The 23,808-nt window shown below is 34.0% G+C and overlaps 1 protein-coding gene across 41 annotated transcripts in view; it reads left to right on the plus strand.

Moving 5' to 3' along the window:
• Positions 1-23,808, plus strand: part of SNX14 (sorting nexin 14) — a 111,363-nt gene that overhangs the window by 21,248 nt on the left and 66,307 nt on the right. For 24 of the 41 annotated variants that reach the window (XR_014064989.1, XR_014064988.1, XR_014064991.1 and 21 more), the window contains 10 exons: positions 1,100-1,176; positions 1,257-1,335; positions 5,203-5,246; positions 7,141-7,228; positions 11,780-11,864; positions 15,914-16,070; positions 17,392-17,467; positions 18,187-18,231; positions 18,334-18,414; positions 18,517-18,631. Coding sequence is in view for 33 of the 41 variants with exons in the window: in XM_081528646.1 (XP_081384772.1) it covers positions 1,100-1,176; positions 1,257-1,335; positions 5,203-5,246; positions 7,141-7,228; positions 11,780-11,864; positions 15,914-16,070; positions 17,392-17,467; positions 18,187-18,231; positions 18,334-18,414; positions 18,517-18,631 (847 nt within the window). In the remaining 8 variants the exon portion in view is untranslated. Of the gene's footprint in view, positions 1-1,099; positions 1,177-1,256; positions 1,336-4,263; positions 4,361-5,202; positions 5,247-7,140; positions 7,229-11,779; positions 11,865-15,913; positions 16,071-17,391; positions 17,468-18,186; positions 18,232-18,333; positions 18,415-18,516; positions 18,632-23,808 lie in introns of those variants that run through there. The other 17 variants (XR_014064990.1, XM_081528650.1, XM_081528648.1 and 14 more) reach the window with 7 other exon arrangements.

A 23,808-nucleotide genomic window follows, 5' to 3' on the forward strand; every position in this document is an offset into this window, starting at 1 on the left:
ATTCTATTCTGTTCAATATTATTCTTGAAAGCATGTTAAAGCAGTGATTTCTAAAAAATCTATCTGCTATAATTTAATAATGGAAGACATCAGAACATTTTCAAAGTGAAATTTGCATATGTGTATATTTTTAAAGGGTATAGTTCTCCTAGGAGGAGCTAGAAAGAGAAAATTCTTAGAAAATTGGGTCTACAATTTTAGTGTCCTCTAACTTCATATTAACTATGAGGGCAGTAAATTAGAGGTTCCCAAAGTTGCTTGTACAGTAGAATCATCTAAGGAATCTTTACAAAAATACAGGTTGCTGGGCTCTCCCCCCCCCCCGGATTTTGATTGAATAGTTCTAGGCTAGGACCTTGTAATTAGTACTTGTTGAAAGCTTTCCAGGTGATTCTGAGGCACAGATGCAACTTGGGAACTCATTGTTCCATGGATGTCTATTTGCTTCATCGAAACAAATAATCAGGCAGTTTGCTTAACCAAAATAGTTTGTTTTGTATATCTGAACTTCGATGAAGGTGGTACTGTATTGAGTCTGTCTCTGGTAGGTAAAGTCCCAAGAGTGTAGATCAGGATTGAGAGGGATATCTTGAAGTCTTCCTTGATAATTCTTCAAGTAGATGCAGTCCCTCATCTTAGGTTGGTCGATATTTCTGCTCAGAGGAAATACAGCTGTAAGTGGTGCCCCGTGTTTGGTCAGGAAATGTACTAGTTATCGCGTATGTTCTCCTTCATTGATTAAAGGTTTTGGAGAAATAGAAAATAGTTCTTTCTTATGCTTTTGCTGCAGATTATCATTTTCAAACATAGATTGAATTTTTTTTTAAATAAGTGAGCATAGCAGTTAACTTTAATTTTAAGCTTGGGAATTTGGCTTAGTTATTATAAAGCATTTCATTTGGTATTTTTCTCCTATTGGCAGTTTGATATAGCAAGAATTATGTATTGTAAAGAATAGTTTCAGTGTTAAAGCAGACAGTAAAAAAAAAATCATGTCCTCTGAATTCATACACTGATTAACAAGTTTTTGAAAAGTTGATTCTCTTTAGTAAATATGATGTGTAATGTAAAGACAAATCTCCCCACTTCCCTTTTTTAGCAATTAGGACTTCAGGAATTGTTTCCTCAAGGTCGTAGCTGTGCTGTTTGTGGTAAAGTGAAATGTAAGCGACATAGGTAAGTTAAATGCTTTTAATTTGTTGATCCTTTCCATTAAGTCTTGGTTTCAAGCAGTTTAACTGTATGATTTTCTTTAGGCCTTCCTTGCTACTTGAGAACTACCAGCCATGGCTAGACCTGAAAATTTCTTCTAAGGTTGATGCGTCTCTCTCGGAGGTAACTGATTTAATTAATATTGCCATGTAAACCCAAGCAGAAAATGTTAAATACTTACGGGAAATGGAATCATGGAGCATTTTAATAAATGCCACCTAATCGATTCTTGGTTAGATAGTTGATTGTTACACAACTTGAATTGTAAGCCATAAGTGTTTTTTGATTGCATATCTAATAAAAATGGACATTTTAGCCAAAGAAAGTAGTTTTACCTAGTTACTGTTTATCTCTTTAAGAAATAGTCATTTTTTATAATATGGCAGTAGAAATAACCAGAATAGAGCAGAGAACAGGATACATTTCACTGTTTCTGCATAATGAAGGAATAGGAAGTGTGATCTCTTATCTTTGTGGGAGTCACATTTTATATGTATCTTTTTGGTAACATACCATGTTTTAGTTATTTCTTTGAGAGACTTGTTTTCTCCATCCATCTGAGAAAGCTGTCAAGTTCTTGAAGGCAGGGAATGGATCTCATTTGTCCCCAACACCAAGTGCAGGGGCCAGATGTATTGTTGGTATCTGATTGATACGTACTGAATTAAACTAAATGCTGATTAGTTGAAGAGTAGCATTAGACATCTGAATCCTGCCTAATTGTCATTTTTCCCACTTTGAACTCTTCCCTGGCTAAAAAGTATGCTGCATAAATGCTTAATTATTGGCATTTTCCTTTTTCCTTTTCTTCTCTAAGCTCTTTTTCATCCTCCAGATTCCTGGATTTAAGACTGTGCTTTCCAATATGGTAGCAACTAGCTACATGTGGCTGTTAATAAATACTTGAAATATATTAGTCCTAATGGAGATGTGCTGTATACGTAAAATATGTACTGGGTTTTGAGAACTTCTTAAGGAAAAAGAAATGTAAAATATCCTATTATATATTTTACATTGATTATATGTTAAAATGATAATATTTTGGGTATATTGGGTTAAATAAGATCATAAAATTAACTTCACCTGTTTTTATTTTTTTTAAAATGTAGTTACTATAAAATTTGAAATTATATATGTGGCTGACATATTTCTATTTGAGAGTGCTGATTTGAGGTCTTTTGAAGACAAGACTTCTAGGGGAATAGTAATTGTAGTAGTTTGACACTTTATTTCTTTGTAAAAACTGAAAGAACTTTTGTAATTTTTTTGCCTAGTGCCTGGCACATATTGGTGTTGAGTAAATATTAGCTCTAATATTTAAAAACCATTTTCTGAGGTCTTGGTATAGGCAGGAACTAGACTACGTCCTAGGAATAAAAAGAAGCTCTTCTGGGAGCTTTGGTCTAGGAGAGGAGGAAGGCATATAAACAGACATGCACAGTATAATGTAATGCAGTCAGTTATGGAAGAAACGTACAAGGTATGTCATTATTTCAGAGGAGGAAGTGCATAACTGTAGAGAAGGGCAGTCAGGAAGTATAACTAGATGTTTGCAAGCCTGATAGTGAAAGGGAAAGGGTGTTCCAGGGTGTGGAAAGAGTTTTTGGAAGGAAAGAGAGGCTTTGAAACCGGGTGTACAGTTCGGTAAGCTGGAGGGTGAAATGTGAAGGAGAATGTGGGCAACGAAGAGACCATACTCTAGTAGCTGGTGTTTATCGATCACTTACTGTATAGGTTCCCCCGGTGGCTCAGACGGTAAAGAATCTGCCTGCAGTGCAGGAGACCCAGGTTCGATCCCTGAGTCGGGAAGATCCCCTGGAGGAGGGAATGGCAACCCACTCCAGTATTCTTGCCTGAAGAATTCCATGGACAGGGGACCCTGGCAGGCTACAGTCCATGGAGTCGTCAAAGAGTCTGACACTACTGAGCGGTTAACACTTTCAGTACTTACTATATAGTAGATATCGTGCTAATCACTGTACTTGTATTATTCATATAACCTTTGAAGTAGGTGCTATTTTTGATGGTTTTACCAAACCTAGGGTTTAGAGCATTTTAATAATTCTCTCAAGTATCATAACTGGCTGGTAGTAGAACTCAGTCTAAAATGCAGGACTGCTTTAGTTTGTAACCAATTTTCATATGGCCCTTTGGAAATCAGATCATCAAAAGACTTAAAAGGCCATGTGAAGAAGTTTAATTGATCATAGATGTCCGTGAATTCCAAATTGTGTAACTAGAGTTTTCAGATGTGACTCACAGGATGTTCAGTTCAGTTCAGTCGCTCAGTCGTGTCTGACTCTTTGTGACTGCATGGACTGCAGCACGCCAGGCTTCCCTGTCCATCACCAACTCTTGGAGCTTGCTCAAACCTGTGTCCGTCAAGTCGGTGATATCATCCAACCATCTCATCCTCTGTTGTCCCCTTCTCTTCCTGCCTTCAATCTTTCCCAGCATCAGAGTCTTTTCCAGTGAGTCAGTTCTTCCCATCAGGTGGCCAAAGTAATTGAGCATCAGCTTCAGCATCAGTCCTTCCAATGAATGTTCAGTACTGATTTCCTTTAGGATGGACTAGTTGGATCTCCTTGCTGTCCAAGGGACTCTCAAGAGTCTTCTCCAACACCACAGTTCAAAAGCATCAGTTCTCTACAGGATGTAGTGGGAGGTGAAAAGGAAGTAGAAGGTCACAGCTGCTGGCATGCAGCTTTCTTTTGCCTTTTCAGAATCAGTGCAGCTCCACCTTCCTTACTTTGATGTGTGGTTTGTTATATTGATGGTTTCATGCAGGTGAGTGATGTGGTCAAATACATATTTTAGATCACTTTGGCAATTTTATGGAGGATGGAAGGGAGCTAACTTGGAAGGAGGGAGACTGATTTAGAGGCCATATATATAGGGGTGAGAAGATGTAGAAAAGAGCTACCTGGGATGTAAAATCAGTAGGACTTCTGGTTGGATTTGGGGAATAATGTAAGATGAAATGTTTAATGGTAAGCTTTCTAGTCTCCTCTCTGTGTCCTAACGCTGTCTCTGTGTATCTTATTTTTCCAGCTGATATCACTGATGCTTAGTTTTTGTAATAAAAAATCCAAGTCTTGTTGCCTGAGTATGTAGAGAGTCCACAGTCTTCATTACTGGGCCAGAGAAGGTATATGGTCAGATTAGATATGTTGTTTCATTGCCTCCCTAGCGCTTTTTAAAGTTAATGCCCACTGCTGCAAGTCCTTTTAAAAATTATACTGTTCCACCCAGGCTCAAGAAATTGAAGGTTTAACACCAAGGATTTCTTTTGTTTTGTAACTTTTTTAGATATAACTTAAAGTTTTCACAAAACTGAGCATATTCATATACCAGCACTCAGATCAAGAAACAAAAACATCATTAGCACCCAGAATTCCTGCTCATGCTCCTCCCTTGAAAGATAAACTCTATCCTCCCTTGAAAGATAATCACTGACACCTTAGTTCCCCGACCAGAGATCGAACTTGTGCCCCCTGCATTGGGCACGTGGAATCTTTTAACCACTGGACCACCAGAACCAGGGAAGTCCGCTAAGTCTTACATATTTATTTTTTCATTTTATCCTGGGAATTCTGACTTACAGAGGGCATTAGGAATGCAAAAGACCAGCCTATTATTTTCCTTCTTTCCATAGAATTTTTTTGGTTCAGTGAATCTTCAGAGTCAGGAACAATTTAGATTTAAATTTTTTTTTAAACTATGGAAATATTTTAAAATGTGTGTATCATTCTGATAGTAATTTTTCTTTTTAATGGAGTTTTATGGTTTTCAGAGTGTTTTCCCATATGTCCCTTTTCATCATCACAGCTATGTGATGTCGACATAGACATTTTGTCATGTAAAAATATGATACTAGATGTCAATATTTGGGATACTAAGCTTAGTTTTTATTATATATTTCTTAGTACTACAGTTTATTTTCCCAGAATGAATTAACTTGATTTTTCTTAAAAAATAATTTTTATGCAGGTTCTTGAATTAGTGTTGGAAAACTTTGTCTACCCCTGGTACAGGTAAGTTCTTTCTATAAGACCTTTTTTCTGTAGTATAGTGAATCCCATTAAGTGTACTAATGATACATTTTTAGTATAGGTTGTGATTTCTCAGTGTTGGCACTATTGATGTTTTTGGCCACATAATTCTTTGTTATGGGGACCTATACTGTGTGTTATAGGGTATTTAATGCACCCCTGATTTTTTCCCAGTGAATGCTGGTGGCACTCCTTGTTCCCCTTGGTTGTGATCACCAAAAATGTCTTCAGAGATTGCCAAATTTACCAGGGAGGCACAGTGGTCTCTTAAGAACCATTGATATAGGTAATCAATTAACAGTTTAGTGATAGCAAAGAGGAAAAAACCCTAGGCTACTTTTTGAAAGAACAGTAACTTGTACAGTTTCTTATGACTCCTAATTTTAGTGATTTGCTGTTTTGTATGTACTTTGTACACTTGAACTAGTTGTACATTTAGAGAAAAAATTTTTATTCAGGTATTTCATTAAACTGATAGTTAATTTCAGTAGATTTCCTGGAAAATTAATGTTTTGTTCCAAAGTAGCTTTGTTTTTGGTATCTGATGCGGATGTACAAATCCCCTATGCTCAGTGGAATATGGAAAGTGCTCTAGATCTGGGGGGGAAAAAAAGTCTGATTGGACAATCAGAAATCATTTAATAAAACACATACTCCCTTACATAAGCATCGTGTACTTAGTTATACATTTGAACACTTACACCTATATGACTTACAGTATTTAATTATATCTCCCCTAATGTTAGAATGATTCAGTATATTTTGAATTTCCTAATTTAAAAATGCTGATAGGTGACTTCCCTGGTTTCCAGTGGCTAGGACTCAGTGCTTTCACGCCATGGGCCTGGGTTCAGTCCCTGGTCAGGGAACTAATTCCACAAGCTGAGTAATGTGGCTGGGGGAAAAAAAAATGCTAGTAGTTGAGTTGATCTATAGTGAATTAAAACAAATTTAATACTCATTCAATATGTTATTTTTGCCTGTATGCCTTATATACAGCTTTTACATTGGCATCTGTCTTAAACATGGGGCATTTGTCATTTAAGTAAATTGATTGTGAGGCCTTTTATAAAATGAACCTTGTTGTGAAACTCCCCCACTGCCACCGCATCCCTACCCCACCCCACATTATAACTTTTCAGACATAAAATCTGGCTGTATTTCTTAGTGTGTATCCTGTATAGCTATTGATGCTGTGATAGTCCCTTCCTTGGAGTTAATAGTGGGAACCATGATTGATACAAAATTATCTTCTTTATTCTACTAAGGGACTTAACAGCATCATCTTCTAGTTCAGAAAATTACGATTATACATACCTTTCTTTCTTACCTTTGATTAGGAAAGTGTCCTAATTCTTCTAGGGACCTCAAGGCTACAGGAAAACTCAGGAAAAGGTTGTCAAAATTTCTGTTTAAAAACATTTTGAGTTTCAGTTTATTTTCTTTTTCAAATAGAACACACACTTTTTTCCCTTACTTTTAGAATTAGTTTATATTGTTAATCTATAAATATTTAATCCAAACTTCTGTATGTAATTCTATTTCTTTTCAAAAATATTGTGTTTTTTAGATATTTCTTTGATGATATTTAGAAAATCATCTTAAAAATTTTAAACATGTGACTACGTACACATGAATGTCTGCAGGGAAATCTATACAATAATTTAGTTAACAATAATTATGTCTTGGTACTAGAATTATGGGAGATTTTTATTTTCTTCCTTGTTCTTTTGTTCCATAATATAATGCATTGTTTGTTAAAAAATAGCATAAGTAAATGGAAAAAGTGTCAGTTCTAGACTTCTCTTGGTTTCTAGAAAGGGAAGCTGTGTATTTCTTTGAACTTCTAAATGCTTGCTTTTCTTTTCAATTGAAGGGATGTAACAGATGATGAGTCCTTTGTTGATGAACTGAGAATAATATTACGGTTTTTTGCATCTGTCTTAATTCGAAGGATTCACAAGGTATATATTTATAATGAGAAATTTGGGAATTTCTATACTATATGTTGGAGAAGGAAATGGCAACCCACTCCAGTATTCTTGCCTGGAGAATCCCATGGACAGAGGAACCTGATGGGCTTACAGTCCATGGGGTGGCAAAGAATTGACATGACTGAAGCAACTTAGCACACATACTATATGTATTTGTTTTGTTCTTCACCTTTAATTTTTTTAGATTAAGAGATAAATGGATTACTATTGATTAATTGATCAATTTCGCTTTCTTTAATGTTTGGATAGCTTGGTTTTTAGCAAATAGAGATAAAAAGACAACTGTAGAAAAAAAGTCATGTTCTTGTTAGATGAATTTACTGACTACATGGTAATGATTATGATGTTTTAAAAAAATTTCAAGCCATATTTTGTTTAAGATTTTGTGTGTGTGTGTGTGTATATATATATATATATACATATATATATGTATACTTAACTGTGTTGGCTATAGACACAAATACTTGTCTACTGCCTTGTCAATTCTGTATGTTGAACATATTGATAATAAATTTGTGATCTGTATCTCTGCCAGTAGTAAATAAATTGTTGTTAAATGTTTCTATACCTATTTGAGAAATGAGCAATACCATCAACCACTGTAGCAAACATATACAAAAAATTATGAATAAGTAGTTCACAAAAGAAAAATATACAAGTGCCAGTTAATATTTGAAAATATGATGTCTTTTGATGAGATACCATTCTTTTGCCTATCAGGTTGGGAAAGAATAAAGAATGATAGTGTTTAGCAATGGTGATTGTAGAGAAACAGGCAAAGCAAATAAACGTTCAAATTGATATAACTCTTACCCTGAAAGGGGGTTTGGTAATCTTTATTGAAAGACTTAAAAATGTCTGTACTCTCAAATATACTTCCATTTTTTTTTTTAGTATATTTTAAAGAAATAGAGTGGAAACATGTATATTCAAAGATTCATTGCAGTATACCTTATAATAAGGAAGAGTGAAAAGGAAAACTGATGTCCAATGACAAGATTGTTGGTTGATTGAATATAGTACATGTTAACTATGAAATCCTTTCTATAGTTTTTGTTATTACTTGCTTTCATTTAGCATAATGTTTGTGATTGTTTGTTTTCACTTTGCATAATATTTTTGAGGTCTGTTCATGTTGTCCTGTTGTACCTGTATCAGTACTTATTCTTTTTTATGTCTGAATAACATTCCCTTGTATGGATATGCCACATTTTGTTTATCCATCTGTCAGTCGGTGGACATTTGGATTGTTTCTACCTTTTGGCTATTGTGAATAATACCACCATAGGGTTTGTGTACGTTTTTTTGTGGGGAGAATGTGTATGGAATATTTGTTTTCCTTTCTCTTAATTTTACCTACAAATGTAATTACTGGGTCAAATGGTTTATGTTTAAACCATTTTTTTGAGGAACTGTCAAAGACTGTTTTCCTAGGTGACTGCATCATTTTCCATTCCCACCAGCAGTGTATGAGTGTCTTGATTTCTCCACATCCTTGCCATAACTGATAATTATTTCGCTTTTTGATTCTAAACATGCTAATGGACGTGAAGTTGTATCTCATTGTGGCATTGGTTTGCCTTTACCTGTGGCTGATGGGGCTTCCCTGATAGCTCAATTGGTAAAGAATCTGCCTGCAATGCAGGAGACTCCAGTTCAATTCCTGGGTTGGGAAGATCCCCTGGAGAAGAGATAGGCTACCCACTCCAGTATTCTTGGGCTTCCTTTGTGGCTCAGCTGGTAAAGAATCTGCCTGCAATGTGGGAGACCTGGATTCGATCCCTGGGTTGGGAAGATCCCCTGGAGAAGGGAAAGGTTACCCACTCCAGTATTCTAGCCTGGAGAATTCAATGGACTGCCTAGTCCATGGGATCGCATTGAGTCAGACATGACTGAGCAACTTTCACATCACTTCATGGCTGATGATGTTGAGCATCTTCTTAGATGCTTATTGGCCATTTGTATATCTTTTTTGGGTGGAGAAATGTATATTCAAATTTTTTGCCCATGTTTTAAACTGAGTTATTTGTCTTTTAATTACTGAGATGTAAGTGTTTATTATCTATTCTGGATATATTTCCTTCATCAGATATATGATTTCCAAATATTTTTTCTACTTTCTGGATTGTTATGCTATATATTTTTTCTTTTCATTTTATTTGCATACTGTCCTGGGAGATAAGTGGGTCTTTATCATACTCATTTTGTAGAAAGTTAGTAATACTTTTTGTCAGAGTGTCAGAGGTAATTGATGGGCAGAGGATTAGGCCTGGGTGATGTTATTCTTAGTACAGTGTTCTATCCTTGGCAACATTGCCTCAATAATGTAATTTGGGGGTTGGGGGATAATGAAGACAATCATTTAAGGTCCACAGTGTTTTTTTTAAAATCAAAGTTTAGTGACAAACTCATTGTTTTATTCATTTTGACTTTGACCTGAAGTCTCTAAAATGGAACTTGCAAGTGAAAATTTTCATATGTGTTCTCGGAAGACGAGATTTTACAAAATATTTGAAAACAAAGACATCTTGTTTATTTGACAAATATGGAACTAATTTATAATCACTAAGTACCAAGAGGGCAGGGGTAAATGAAGAGTAATGTTATTTTGCAAAAAGGCATATTGCTAGCAGAAACATAGCCCCTTTTTGAACATGTTTGATATTCACAGCTGAAAGATACCTATAAACTGCTCTGGGTTTTACTAGTAAATCACTAATATTGGGGGCTCATGACTCATTACACTTAATAGATTTATCAGGCTGTGATGTTTTCCCTCTTCCTTCATGAAGAGGTTAAAAAGAATTGAAAAGTTAACACAAAATAACACTGTTGGGATGCAATTATCTCATGCCTTTGATAAAGGGAGAATGTAATGTGTTGAGCTTTGTGATGGAAGATAAGCCTGTTGAAGTCTAATAAACATGCTTTTTGGTGATTTACTTAATTCACAGGGCTTTTTTTTTTTTTTTTTTTTTTAGTTCTTTTATTTTCTGTCTCTTTTATGTGTATTCATGTACGCTTCTAATTCTCTCTTACTAACCTACCCTAGTCACTACAGTTTCCAATCTTTAAGTTGAAAATTATCTGTGGGGAAAAATGAGCTTAGTATTATTCCAAAATAGAATGCTGCCATATATCTTGAAACCAAGATTTGTCTTGTAATGTGAATGAAAAGTGTATTTTCAAGCAGCCTTAGTTAACACAAATTTATAACCTCAAAGGAATGATAAGCTGCTTGACATTTTTTTTCTTGAATACATTTAGAACAAATATATTAAACAAATAAGTCAAGAATAAAGACACTAATTTCATGAGAAAAATTTAGTGTGTGAGGTATGGCTGTTAAGGTATATTTTCATTATTGTGGTAGTAAAACTGAAGTTATAATCAATATGGTCTAACAATATAAAGTGCTTTTAAATTATATTTTTGAAAGATTCCTAATAATACAACTAATTTTTTAAAATTTATTTATTTTTTATTGAAGGATAATTGCTTTACAATATTGTGTTGGTTTCTGCCAAACATCATCATGAGTCAGCCCTAGGTATACATATGTCCCCTCCCTCTTGATACTCCCATCCATATCCCACCCCTCTAGGTTGTTGCAGAGCCCTGTTTTGAGTTTCCTGAGTCATATAGCAAATTCCCATTGGCTGTCTATTTTATATGTGGTAGTGTATATGTTCGGAGAAGGAAATGGCAACCCACTCCAGTATTCTTGCCTAGAGAATCCTGTGGACAGAGGAGCCTAGTGGGCTGCTGTCCATAGGGTCGCATAGAATCGGACATGACTGAAGTGACTTAGCATGCATGCATGCATTGGAGAAGGAAATGGCAACCCACTCCAGTATTCTTGCCTGGAGAATCCCAGGGACGGAGGAGCCTGGTGGACTGCCATCTATGGGGTCACACAGAGTCGGACACGAGTGAAGCGACTTAGCAGCAGCAGCAGTGTGTATGTTTCCATGTTACTCGCTCCATCTGCCCCACCCTCTCCTTTCTTCCCCAAACCCCATGCCCGTAAGTCTTTCTCCATGTCTGTGTCTCCATTGCTGCTGCTGCTACTGCTGCTAAGTCGCTTCAGTTGTGTCTGACTCTGTGTGACCCCATAGATGGCAGCCCACAAGGCTCCCTCGTCCCTGGGATTCTCCAGGCAAGAACACTGGAGTGGGTTGCCGTTTCCTTTAGCCGTTTCCTGCTCCAGGGGATCTTCCCAACCCAGGCATTGAACCCAGGTCTCCCACATTGCAGGCGGATTCTTTACCAGCTGAGCCACCAGAGCTGCAGGTGTGTCTCCATTGCTGCCCTGCAAATAGGTTCATCAGTACTATCTTTCTAGATTCCATATATATGCGTTAATACACAATACTTGTTTTTCTCTTTCTGACTTACTTCATTCAATACAACTAATTTTTAAGATTTTATGTTCCAATGTCTTAAATATAGTGTTCCTGCCATTGTAACTTAGAGATAAATTATTTTAAAAGTTTTTATTTTAATATTGTATTTTTCTAGGTGGATATTCCATCTGTTATCACCAAGAAACTATTAAAAGCAGCAATGAAGCATATAGAAGTGATTGTTAAAGCAAGTCAGAAAGGTAATACAATTTCCTGCTATGAAGTTTGAGTGATTTTTTTTATATGCCAACTTTCACCCTAAATATCTGAGTACTAATAAATTAAGTGATATATTCATAAATGCTGTGAGAGTTTTTGTTTCAACTGAAATCCTTTTCAGTAATTTATTAATAATGTAAGTGATTGTGTGAATTCAAGAATCTATGAAAATTAAAGTACAGTCATTAATTGTTAGGTATATTATTGATGAACCTTGTCTTTTTTTTTTTTGAATGGATCCTTTGCCTTCGTTACTTCCTCTGTGGTATCTCTCACCTGTCTTCTCTCCTTTTTCCTTAATGATGTCAACAGTTTTGACCTAGCCTATCCTGTATACTGTTACTATGTTAATTTCACAAAACCACAATCCTGTTACCTCCCTACTTTAAAAAAAAAAATTAGTAACTGCTATAGAGTCAAAACTGTTTTATATTTAAATCCTTTTCTATGTAGTTAAGTTGTTTGATCTACTCTTGTCCTTCAGTATGTGTTAGACTTTAGCCAGGATGACCTGTTTTCAGTTTCTCGCATATGTCCTGGGCTTTGTACTGTCATGATGTATACATAATATATATTCATCAAATGTTTGCTGACTGAACAAATGAAATCTTCCTTTGGGGCTTTTCTTACTCTTAGATCAAGCTGAAATATACTTTTTAAGCAAAATTACTTATATGCTCTATATTTAGTTCTTTGTGAGACTGGTAATTACCATGTATGGTATTCCTCTTCTGGAAATTACCAGTAAGTATTAGCAGTCCAAAGCCTCTCAGTAGTCTTGCAGCAAAGATATAGCTTTAACTTTGTATACCCGGAACATCCTAGACTCATTTGAGCATGGAACCAATTTTCCCTTCTCATAACATCAATTCATATAATCACAGTATATTTGAGGAAATTGTGTTCTAGGTAGAGTGGAAGTTAAATTATTAGTTTATTTGTCATTTGGTATGAATCATTCCTCAGGTACCAGAACCAGTTCAGATTACATATTTAACTCTTGTGTTTTTGCCTTATATAACAATTAAGAAGTTTTACTTTCAACGTAGTTAAAAAGTAGAAAAGTTTAACTACGTATAATTTAAATGTTAAACAAAAAAAATTAACTTTTAAAATTGTTGTCCTGTCAGTGGCAAAATCACAGCAGAAGATTGTAGCCATTCTGTTAAGGCTACTTTACTGTCAGAAAAAAATATGGAACATGTGTTTTTTAATTCGTAAATTTTAGTTTTTAGAGTAGTTTTAAGTTTATAGAAAAATTGAGCTGATATTTTAGAGATTCCCATATATCTCCCCCCTTCCCGATTGTTAACGCCTTGCCTTAGTTGGTACATTTGTTACAGTTAATATGCCAGTATTGATACATTATTAATAAAGTCTGTAGTTTTCATTAGGGTTTTACTCTTCTTCTTGTACATTCTGTGGATTTTGACAAATGCTTAATGCCATGTATTTATCATCACGGTATCATACTGAGTGTTTCACTGCCCCCAAATCCCTTGTGTTTCACCTGTTTGTCCCTCTCTCTTTCCCTCAGGAACCCCTGACTACCACTGATCTTTTTACTCTTTCTACAGTTTTCCCTTTTCCAAATGTCATAAAGTTGGAATCATACTGTAGCCTTTCCAGACTGCTTTCTTTCATTTAGAATTATACATTTAGGGGTTCTCCATGTCTTCTGTGGCTGGATAGCTCATTTCTTTTTAGTGCTCAATTACATTCTGATGTCTAAATGTGCTAGTTATCCATTCACTTTTTCAAGGACATCTTGGTCACTTATGTCCAAGTTTTTGTGTGGGAAAATTTTTTTTAATATGGTCTTAATTTTGTTATAAAGACAAACACTTTGAACTCAGGATATGAATAAATGGACTCATCTTTTTACTTTTAGTTGAATCGATCAGTTTAATAAAATCTCCCAAGTTGTTTTGTTTCTGAGAGTGCTCAAATTGATCCTTGAGTCTTTGCAAGAGAAGGGTTGCTAGTTTGCTACCACTATTCATGTTAAAAAATGGTCCTTAATTACAAAATCACCATAAAATGCTACATTGGATTCATTAATGACATTGTATTAGTAATTAATGAAGTCCATAAAATTAAAAGACCCAAGTATTAGGAGGATTCCAATTTGTCCAAAGGTTCTGGTGTTCTAAATGTTATAACAATGAATTAGACTTGTAAGAAGAGTTTCAGGGTTTTGATTTTTCTTCTCTTTCATGCATGCATTTGTTTTCTAAATATTTTTGGCTACACAATTTTGTATACTCAGGAAATGATTAAAGGTTAACCTCTTTATCCATATTCATTTTTACTCTCTTGGTATTCTCTCCTTATCTGCCTCTTGAGAGTAGGAATTGCAAAGAGGTTTTCTATGTAAGTACTTCTGTCATCCTTAGACACATTGAAAATACATACATTAGAAGCCTTGGTTTAAATTTAAATTCAGTAGTAGTTTAAGGGCCTTATTATATCAGTCTTTCATCCTAAAGACATCTTTTTGTCATGGATTCTGAGAACTTTTCCTTTCGTGGTCTGAAAACTGTCCATTGATTAGGCAGGAGGTATACTGGTGATTAGTGGGGTTTAATTCATACCCTGTTTTTCAGCATCTATATTTTGCTTTCACTTGTATTAAGGTTTTCTTCCTCCATATGTTTTTATCTTCTGCCTGATTTTTAAATTTTTTCATTAGCTAAGACTACAAAAATCTCTCACATCTGAGTAGAATCCAGTTTAGTGATTCAATTTATATATTATGTGTAAATGTTTACTCGCATCAAATATTTTAATTACTTGTGCATTTTACATGGAAGCTTTTCAGTGTTACCTGTTTAATGACTGTTTACTGAGGGGGAAATTGAGGCTCAAAGGGATTATATTATTTAAGATCATCAGTTAGTAAGTAGAACTGGAGTTTAGCATAGCTTAGTCTTCTTATTTTAAATTCCTGTTTATGATATAAATTTTTAAAAGACCTGTACCCCGAATACTTGGGGCAGAATGCTTGGTAAACAATTGTATAATTATAAAATAAAATGCATTTGTATGAAAACCACATCCATCTTTGTCAGTCCTGCTTTTGTACCTATGGTGCAGGTAACCTTCATTTACCTTCTTAGTTCTCACACCTTTGGAATGTATGTATTGGCTTTTGGGGTTTGTTTGTTTTTTTTTTTTTTGGTAAATGTGCTTGGATTCTCTCAGTAAAAATAGAAGTAAATAGTAAAAAATAAATGCCATTGAATTAGAGTTAAGATTCCCTTCACAAACTTCATGATTTTAAAACTTGGCCCAGAGTGCAGATAGGGGAAAACATGACTTCTTTTTCTCCTGCTCTTTTGAGGTCTGTAAAAAAGGATTGGCAATACTATTATTTTTAAGTTTTGAAGTATTAGTTTAGTGCTTGGCCTTTAAGAAAACCTTTTGTTAGTGTAACTTTTATCATCAGTTAACGTTTAGTAAGTAATCTAACTTCATGGACTTCCACTGTATACAGTTCTGTACCTTTTCTGTCCTATACTATGGGCAGAAGATGCAGAACTTAACCAAGAAAGCCCATTTCTATATTATAATTAGTTTAAAGGGTTACTTGATTGATTTTGATGTGAAAGAAAGGATAATAAAGAGCTTTAAGAAGGATTTTTTAATATTTGCAGAGGATGAATAAGATGTAATGTTTGATAACAAAGCTTTGTGTATGCTGGAAGACGTTTTATTTAGTTTTTTTTTCCACTTAAAAATTTTACTTTTAATATAATTTGTAATGACTTGGGTTTAAAATTTTGTCTACCAAGGGTGAAAGGGCTTTTTTATCAATTATTTTGAATAAATTAAAACCTTCCAGCAAAGAGGAAAATTACCTTCTTTACATTCTTTCTGTGGAAAAGTTTCCTAGTAGAATACATATTAGAAAGGAAGGTTAAGAAAGGAATGACTGTGTTAAATTATTTTCTGTTTGTTAGTGGAAGTGGCTGAAGTTATTTAATGCTATTAACTTCTTCCAATGTTTATTTCTTATCTGTATTTATAGTAGAAAATACAGAGTTTTTACAGCAAGCTGCTTTAGAAGAATATGGTCCAGAGCTTCATGTGGCTTTGAGGAGTCGAAGAGATGAATTACATTATTTAAGGAAACTTACCGAACTACTTTTTCCTTATATTTTACCTCCTAAAGCAACAGACTGCAGGTATAAATAAGACTGGAAAATGTTGTAGCAGTATTTATGTACCACACCGTGTGTATATTGCTATTTTTGATCATAATAAGAATACACTAAAACTTAAGGTTATCCTATGATGTGAATAATTTTCCATTTAAGAAATATGATTTATCAGGTCTTAAAATGCCATTTTAGGCACTGAACATTCATGATATATTGTATTGCTAACAGTTTTTTCCTAGAAACTGATCTTGGGAAATCAAAGATAAACATAAAAATTAAGTTTCTTACTTGATATCATTATACTTTGTTACATCCTTGGTGTTTCTTTGAAAAGACATGCATATTGGGACTCATTGGCAGAAACACTTTGGACAAATTATACAGCTAAGTTTGGAAAGTATAGTTAAAGGTCATTTAGTCCATCCAGCCTCCTTTGTTCCTGCAAGAGCATGTTTAGATTATTCCATAAAGTTCCTTTGTTGCTCTTATCCTTATGATCCTTAGAGATAAGGACCATGGCTTATTTTATTTATTTACTTTAATTGAATTATAGTTAATTTATAGTACTATTTTCAGGTAACATAGTGCTTCAGTATTTTCGTATATTATACTCTGTTTAGTGAAAGAAAGTGAAAGTGAAGTCACTTAGTCGTGTCCAACTCTTTGTGACTGCATGGACTGTAACCTACCAGGCTCCTCCGTCCATGGGATTTTCTAGGCAAGAATACTGGAGTGGGTTGCCATTGCTTTCTCCAGGAGATCTTCCCGACCCAGAGATTGAACCCGGGTCTCCCACATTGTAGGCAGACGCTTTACCGTCTGAGCCACTAGGGAAGTACTCTATTTAGAGTTATTACAAAATAATAGCTATATTTCCCTGTGCTGTGCAGTACATCCAACCATGGCTTATTCTTAGTGGTACAATTTAAATATTACTTTATTTTAAATTTAAAATATTTTAAATAAAATATTTATTTTTAAAAATAGTTTTATTAATTTAAATAGTATAATTACACAGTAATTATACTATTAAAATTAGTTTTACATATTTATTTGTTATATGTAACATTTTAATATTCTGAGGTAGAGTTTTTCTAATGCTCACTCAAGTTCCTCCTGCCGAGGAAATGCTTTTTCCCTCTTAGTAGTATTCCTTTTAACCAGTTAAGAAATCCAGGTGTGGTCTGTGAACCAGTAGTGTGTGAGCATTAGTTCATGGCTTGTTAGAGATGGCGGACTCTCAGGGCAGACCCCAGACCTCCTGAATCATAGCCATATTAACAAGATTCCCACGTGAGAGCTGATGTAAATCACTAAATATGTGCAATATTGTTCTTTTTTCCAGATCGCTGACCTTACTTTTAAGAGAGATTCTCTCTGGTTCGGTGTTCCTCCCTTCTTTGGATTTCCTAGCCGATCCAGTAAGATGTAAAAAAATTTTTCTGTAATTGTGATAAGATGCATATAAGTAAAATTTACCATCTTAAATTACATGTCCAGTTCAGTGGTATTAAGTACATTCACATTGTTGAACAACCATCACCATTGCTTGTCTCCAGAACTCTTTTTGTCTTACAAAATCAAAACTCTGTACCCATAGAAACAGTAATTCTCCATTCCTCCTAGTGCCTGGCAACTCTGCTTCCTGACTGTTTTCTGTCTCCGTGAACTTGACTACTCTGGTTACTTTAGATTAGTGGAATGATGCAGCATTTGGCTTGTTTTACATAGTATAATATCGTCAAGGTTCATTCATGTTGTAGCGTATATCAGAATTCCCTTTCTTCTCAAGACCGAGTAGTATTTCATTATAGGTATATGTCACATTTTGTTCATTCAGCTATTGATGGATAGTTGAGTTGCTTTTACTTTCGATCCAGTAAGATTTTGAAGAAATAGGGATAATTTTAAGCATTTTGAATGCCAAAGTCAGAATAACTTTTCTTTTTCCGTTTCCACAAAAGTTGAGATTGTAGATTTTTTCAAAAGTTCTTCTGTGTTACATAAGTACAGATGCTTTGCTACTGCTCTGTTTTGTCATTTTTCCAGAAACTTTAATAATCTGATAGAAGCTTTTCCGAATTCAGGGCAGAATACACTAATGAAATTATTTTGATCTATGTTTATTATTTTCCATTAGGATACTGTGAATCATTTGCTTATCATCTTCATAGATGACAGTCCAGTGAGTATTGAACATGTTAGAAAATATTTCAGATTACATTGTAGTTTGATACATATCTGTAAAATCAAATGACACTTGACTGAATTAATTCTCTCTTCAAAGCCTGAAAAAGCGACTGAACCGCCTTCCCCTTTAGTTCCATTCTTGCAGAAATTTGCAGAACCTAGAAATAAAAAACCATCTGTAAGTATTTTCAGCAATAACTTATTACTTTTGATACAAACAATTTTATCACGTATTTATTTGTGTAGCTCTAACTTATTCTTCCTCCCATGTTGTATCAAGGTGCTGAAGTTAGAATTGAAGCAAATCAGAGAGCAGCAAGATCTCTTGTTTCGGTTTATGAACTTTCTGAAACAAGAAGGAGCAGTGCACGTGTTGCAAATTTGTCTGACTGTGGGTGAGGCTTACCTGTGTACTTTACTAAAGTCATTGTTAAACTTTGTCGTATATTTGACTATTTAGATCAGATCTGATGTTGTAGTTGCCAGTGTCTACTCCTTTCCACACTGGAACATAATCTATAACTGACTTCAACCAAATCCTCTTAGCAGAAAAAAAACTACTAAAAATTTAGAGTAATGAAATTGTGTTAAAGACCTGGTCATTAGCATTTTGTCACAGTTTTTGTTAAGAATTGTTTTGATTAAGTAATCAAATATAAAAATGTTCTATTTTGACTAGAAGTTCTATAACATCTTGTGCTATTGGATTTTGAGGCACTATATGGACTCTGAAAAGATTAGTTTTTTTAATGCACCTAAGTTTTAAAAATATTTAATGAAAAAAAATTGAGGTGTAATTTATACAGTGAAACAAATAGAATTTAAATATACAATTTAATTGCTCTAACAAATCTGCACTCCATATAACCTACACCTTTACTGAGATCAGGAACATTTCCATCACCCTAGAAGGTTCCCTGAGAGCCCTTCCCAACTGATCCTTTCCTGCTTCCACTCCTGCCAAAGCAGTCACTAATCTCATTTCTCTCACCACAGGTTAGTTTTTCCTGTACTGTTTCCATATAGATGGAAGCTCATAGTATGTACTTTTTGGGCCTGACTTCATTGATTCAGGATGATGCTTTTTACGATTGATTCATGTTATTGTGTAGATGAGTAGTTTGTTCTTTTTTATTGCGAAGTAGTGTTCTTTTGTATGAGGGTACCACACTTTCTTTATTCATTCTCCTTGTAGATGGGTATCTGGACTGCTTCCACTTTGGGGCTATTATGAATAAAGCTGCTGTGCACATTCTTGTACAGGGCTTTCTGTTGAGCATATATTTAATAACTAGAAGTAGAATTGCTGTGTCACAAGGTAGATATATGTTTAATTTTATAAGAAGCTGCCAAATTGTTTTCCAGATGGTTGTATGTACTATTTTACTCCACCAGCAGTGTAAGACAATTCTGGTTGTGCCTCAGCTTTATAAAAATTTGGTGGTGTTTATCTTTTTTTAGACATTTTAGTTGGTATATGTTAGAATTTTGTTGTGCTTTTAATCTGCACTTCTCTAATGATTAACAGAGTTGAATACTTTATCATGTGCTTATTGACCATTTGAATATCTTCGTGGAATTGCTGTCTTTTGCCTGTTTTTTACTGAATTGTTTTTCCTTTCGTCAGACATTTCAGTAGTTCTTTAAATATTCTAGACATGAGTCTTTTTGTCAGATATAAGTATTATGAAGCTTTTCTTTCAAACAATGGCTTGTCTTTTTATTTTCTGAATAGTGTCTCTTGATGAGCAGAACTTTTACATTTTGATGAAATTCAGTGTATCAATTTTTAATTTTATGCTTAGTGCTTTCTGAGACTTCCGAAAGACTTTTTTAAGCTTTCACCTATCTTAAGTCAAGGTGATATTTACCTGTTTTTCTCTAGGTGTGTTATAGTTATTATATTTTATATAAAGATTTGTGATCTATCTAGAAATAATTTTTAGGTTGGTATTAGGTAGGGGTGGAGGTTCATTTTTCCCCTGTATGGATATACAGTTTTTCCAGTATCCATTTTTTGAAGAGACATTTCATTCCCATCTTGAATTACTTGGGCATCTTTGACAAAGCATTTGACCATACGTGGGTCTGTTTCTGGATTATATTCTTTTCCATTGATCCATATGTCTACTTTTTTGGCCGATACCACAGTCTTGATTACTTTGACTATGTAGAAAGTCTTGAAATCAGGTGGTTTAAGGCTTCCCAGTTAGTTCTTTTTAAAGGCTCTCCTTAGCTATTTTAAGTTCTTTGCATTTCTATATAAAATTTACAATCAGACTGACAATCCTAACCCTTCCTCCACACACACAACCTGCTTCAATGTTTTAATTGGGGTGGCATTGAATCTGTAGCTCAACTTGGGGAGTAATGACATCTCAACAGTATTTAGGTTTCCAATGCATGAATAGGGCGTATTTTTTCATTCATTTCATTCTTAATTTCTCTCCATAAAAATGTTTCATAGTTATCACTGTGGGTCTTTATTTTTAGATTTATTTGAATGTGGTATTTAAAATAACTTGTTAAATTGTTTGTTGCTTATATACAGAAATAGAATTGATTTATTGCATAGTGACTTTGTATCCTGTGACATTACTAAGTTTACTTATTAGTTTTAGTAGCTTTTTTGTAGATTTCCTTAGGATTTTCTGCATATGCAATCATGTCATCTGTGAATACACAGTTTTACTTTTTCCTTTGTGATGTTTACATCTTATTTCTTTTTCTTGCTCCTATTGTAATGGCTAGGACCGTCAGTGTGATGCTAAATCTAAGTGGTGAGAGCTTACATCCTTGCTTTAGGGGGAAATCATTTAGTGTTACACCATTGTGTATAATATTAGTTTGGGGTTTTTTGGTAGATCTCCTTTATTAGATAGAGAATATTTCCTTCTGTTTATTGTTCGCTGAGAATTTTTATCATGAATGAACAGTGGATTTTTAAAATGCTTCTAGTGCATCTCAGCAACCTATTTAATCACCAAGTTATTCCTAATTTTCTTTTATTATGGAGCTATAGTAATACCCCTCTTTATTGGTAATTTGTACTTTCTAGTGGTTTATAAAGTTTTGAAATATTTTTGATTGCTAAGTTTTAGCTTTCATATTTATTATTTCCTTTCTTCTTACCTTGTGATTAGTTTGTACTTATGGTTTCTTAAGGTGAAAGCACTGATGATTAATTTGTACACATTTCTTCTTTCTTAATAAGCACTTAAAACTATAAATTTCTCTCTGAGTTGCTATAACCGAATTCTAAGATTTTTGATATGCTGTGCTTTTTATAGTCATTTAGTTTGAAATATTTTAAAATTCTCCTGTGGTTTATCCTTTGACCCTTGGGTTATTTTGAAGTGTTTTGCTAAATTTCCAAAATTTGGGGATTTTTGAGATATCTTATTGTGATTGATTTCTGATTTAATACTGTCCTGATAAGACAACATATTCCGTGTGCTTTCAGTCCTTTGAAATTGATTGAAACTTGTTTTATGGCCCATCCATATGATCTGTATGAATATTCCATGTGCATGTGAGAGGAACATCTATTTTGCTGTGTTGGGTGGTGTCCTGTAAATATCACTTAGATTAAATTGATGGCTTGTGTTCAAATATTATATATTCTTTCAGGTTTCTGAATGGATTTGCTATTTCTCCCTTTAGTTATTAATTTTTTCCATCTATTTCAAGCTTTATTATTAGGTGCACAGACATTTAACATTGTTAATGAATGTATCCTTTTATCACTATAAAATGCTCTTCTTTATCTCTGGTAATTCTCTGTCTTGAAGTCTACTTTGTTTGATATTAATATATAGTTATACTATGTTTACGCTTGAGTTTGCATTGTATTACCTTTTTCTATATAATTAAAGAATTTAACATTTATTTTAAATACCATATAGCTGAATATTGCTTTAAAAAAAATGAGTTTGATAATCTTTGTTTTCTAATTGGGGTGTATAGTACATTTACACTTAATATAATTATTGCATATTTATTGTTAGGTCTTTGGTCTTGGTGTTTTGTATTTGTTCCATGTATTTTTTTTTTAATGTTTTCCTGCCTTTCTTTAAATTACTTAAGCATTTTTCTGTATTTTATTGCCTCTGTTGACATTTTCTGGGTTTTTTTAGTGGTTGCTCAGTGATCATGATGATTACCCTGTGCATCCTTCATTTATCACAGTTTTCATTTAAACATATATTTTACTGTTTCAGGAACAGTGTAAGAACCTCAGTATACCTCAGTTTGTTCCCTTCCTGTCTGATGTGACTGTTACTGTATAGTTTAATTCTGTGTAGGCTATGAAACTCCACAGTACATTGCTTTTTCTTCCTTAAGCAACAGTCTTAACACACACACACGCACACATATTTTGGCTCTGATAGTTATTGGCATGTTTACTTTTCTGGTGGTCTTTATTTTTTTCTGCAGAGCCAGTTTCTGTGTCATTTTCCTTCTGCTGAAATAATGTTTTTCTGTTACATTTCTTATAGCACCATTTTGCTGGAGGTAAATTCTCTTAGCTTTTGTCTGTCTGAAAAGGTGTTATTTTGTATTCATTTTAAAAAGATATTTTCACCAAATAAAAAATTTCAGGTTATGGTTTTTTTCTTTCAGGATTTTATGTCATTCTTTCACTGTCTTTTGAACAGCACCATTGTTTCTAAGGAAAAACTAGCTTCCATTCTTATGTTTGTTCCCCATATATATCCCTTTTCTCCCTGATTTTGCAATTTTCTTTTTGTTTTTGGGGTTTCAGCAATTTAACTGTAATGTGTAGTTTTTAAAAAGTTTATTCTGCTTGGATTTTCCTAGCACTCTCAGAAATGTAGGTTGGTGTTTTTCATCGTTTTAGAAGATGCTTGGCTGTTATCTTTTCAAGTACTGTGCCTGATTTTTTTTTCTCTCCTTTCTTTTTGAGACTCCAATTTTATGAATTTGCTATCATTCCAAAGATCTCTCATGTTCTGTTCTAGTTTTTTCTTACTCTTTTTTAAAGAAAAACTCCTTTTCTCTTTGTGTTTCAGTTTGGATAATTAAGAATTAAGGCTAAGCTCATGTTACCTCTTGTAATAAAAAAGACAGTATTTTGGATTTTTTAATGCTGTCCTCTCTTTAGAAAAAATTGATTTGTTCAGACTCTGAACTCTGTCATTAGTTTACAGCTTCCATGATGGAAAGAAATATGGTTTAAAAACACTGACTGGGAGTAAAAAGAGCCTTAGTTTTCACTGTTATTTAGTGAATCAGGTTTCAGAATATTAAAGACCCTTGGTATAAGAAATTAATCCAATATGTTCCTTAAAGAGAATTTTACAAATATGTTTATTATTCTAAGTTTTAGAAAATTTATGTTGCTAGGCAAATATTTACACATTTTATGTTGGTATATATTATATTTGATTGTTCAGCTTCTCTTTCATCTTAGTAGTTGTTATTGCTCCCAATTAAATCTTTTTTAAAAACTTAAAATGATGAATACATTACTCATAATTGCCACTTTTGATATTCATTACAGTTAAGAGCATAGTTTTCACTGAATAGTTTTATTCTATGAAAATCTTTT

The sequence above is a fragment of the Giraffa tippelskirchi genome, chromosome 9 (genome assembly GCF_054371585.1).
Source record: "Giraffa tippelskirchi isolate mGirTip1 chromosome 9, T2T-mGirTip1v1.2.pri, whole genome shotgun sequence".
NCBI lineage: Eukaryota > Metazoa > Chordata > Mammalia > Artiodactyla > Giraffidae > Giraffa > Giraffa tippelskirchi.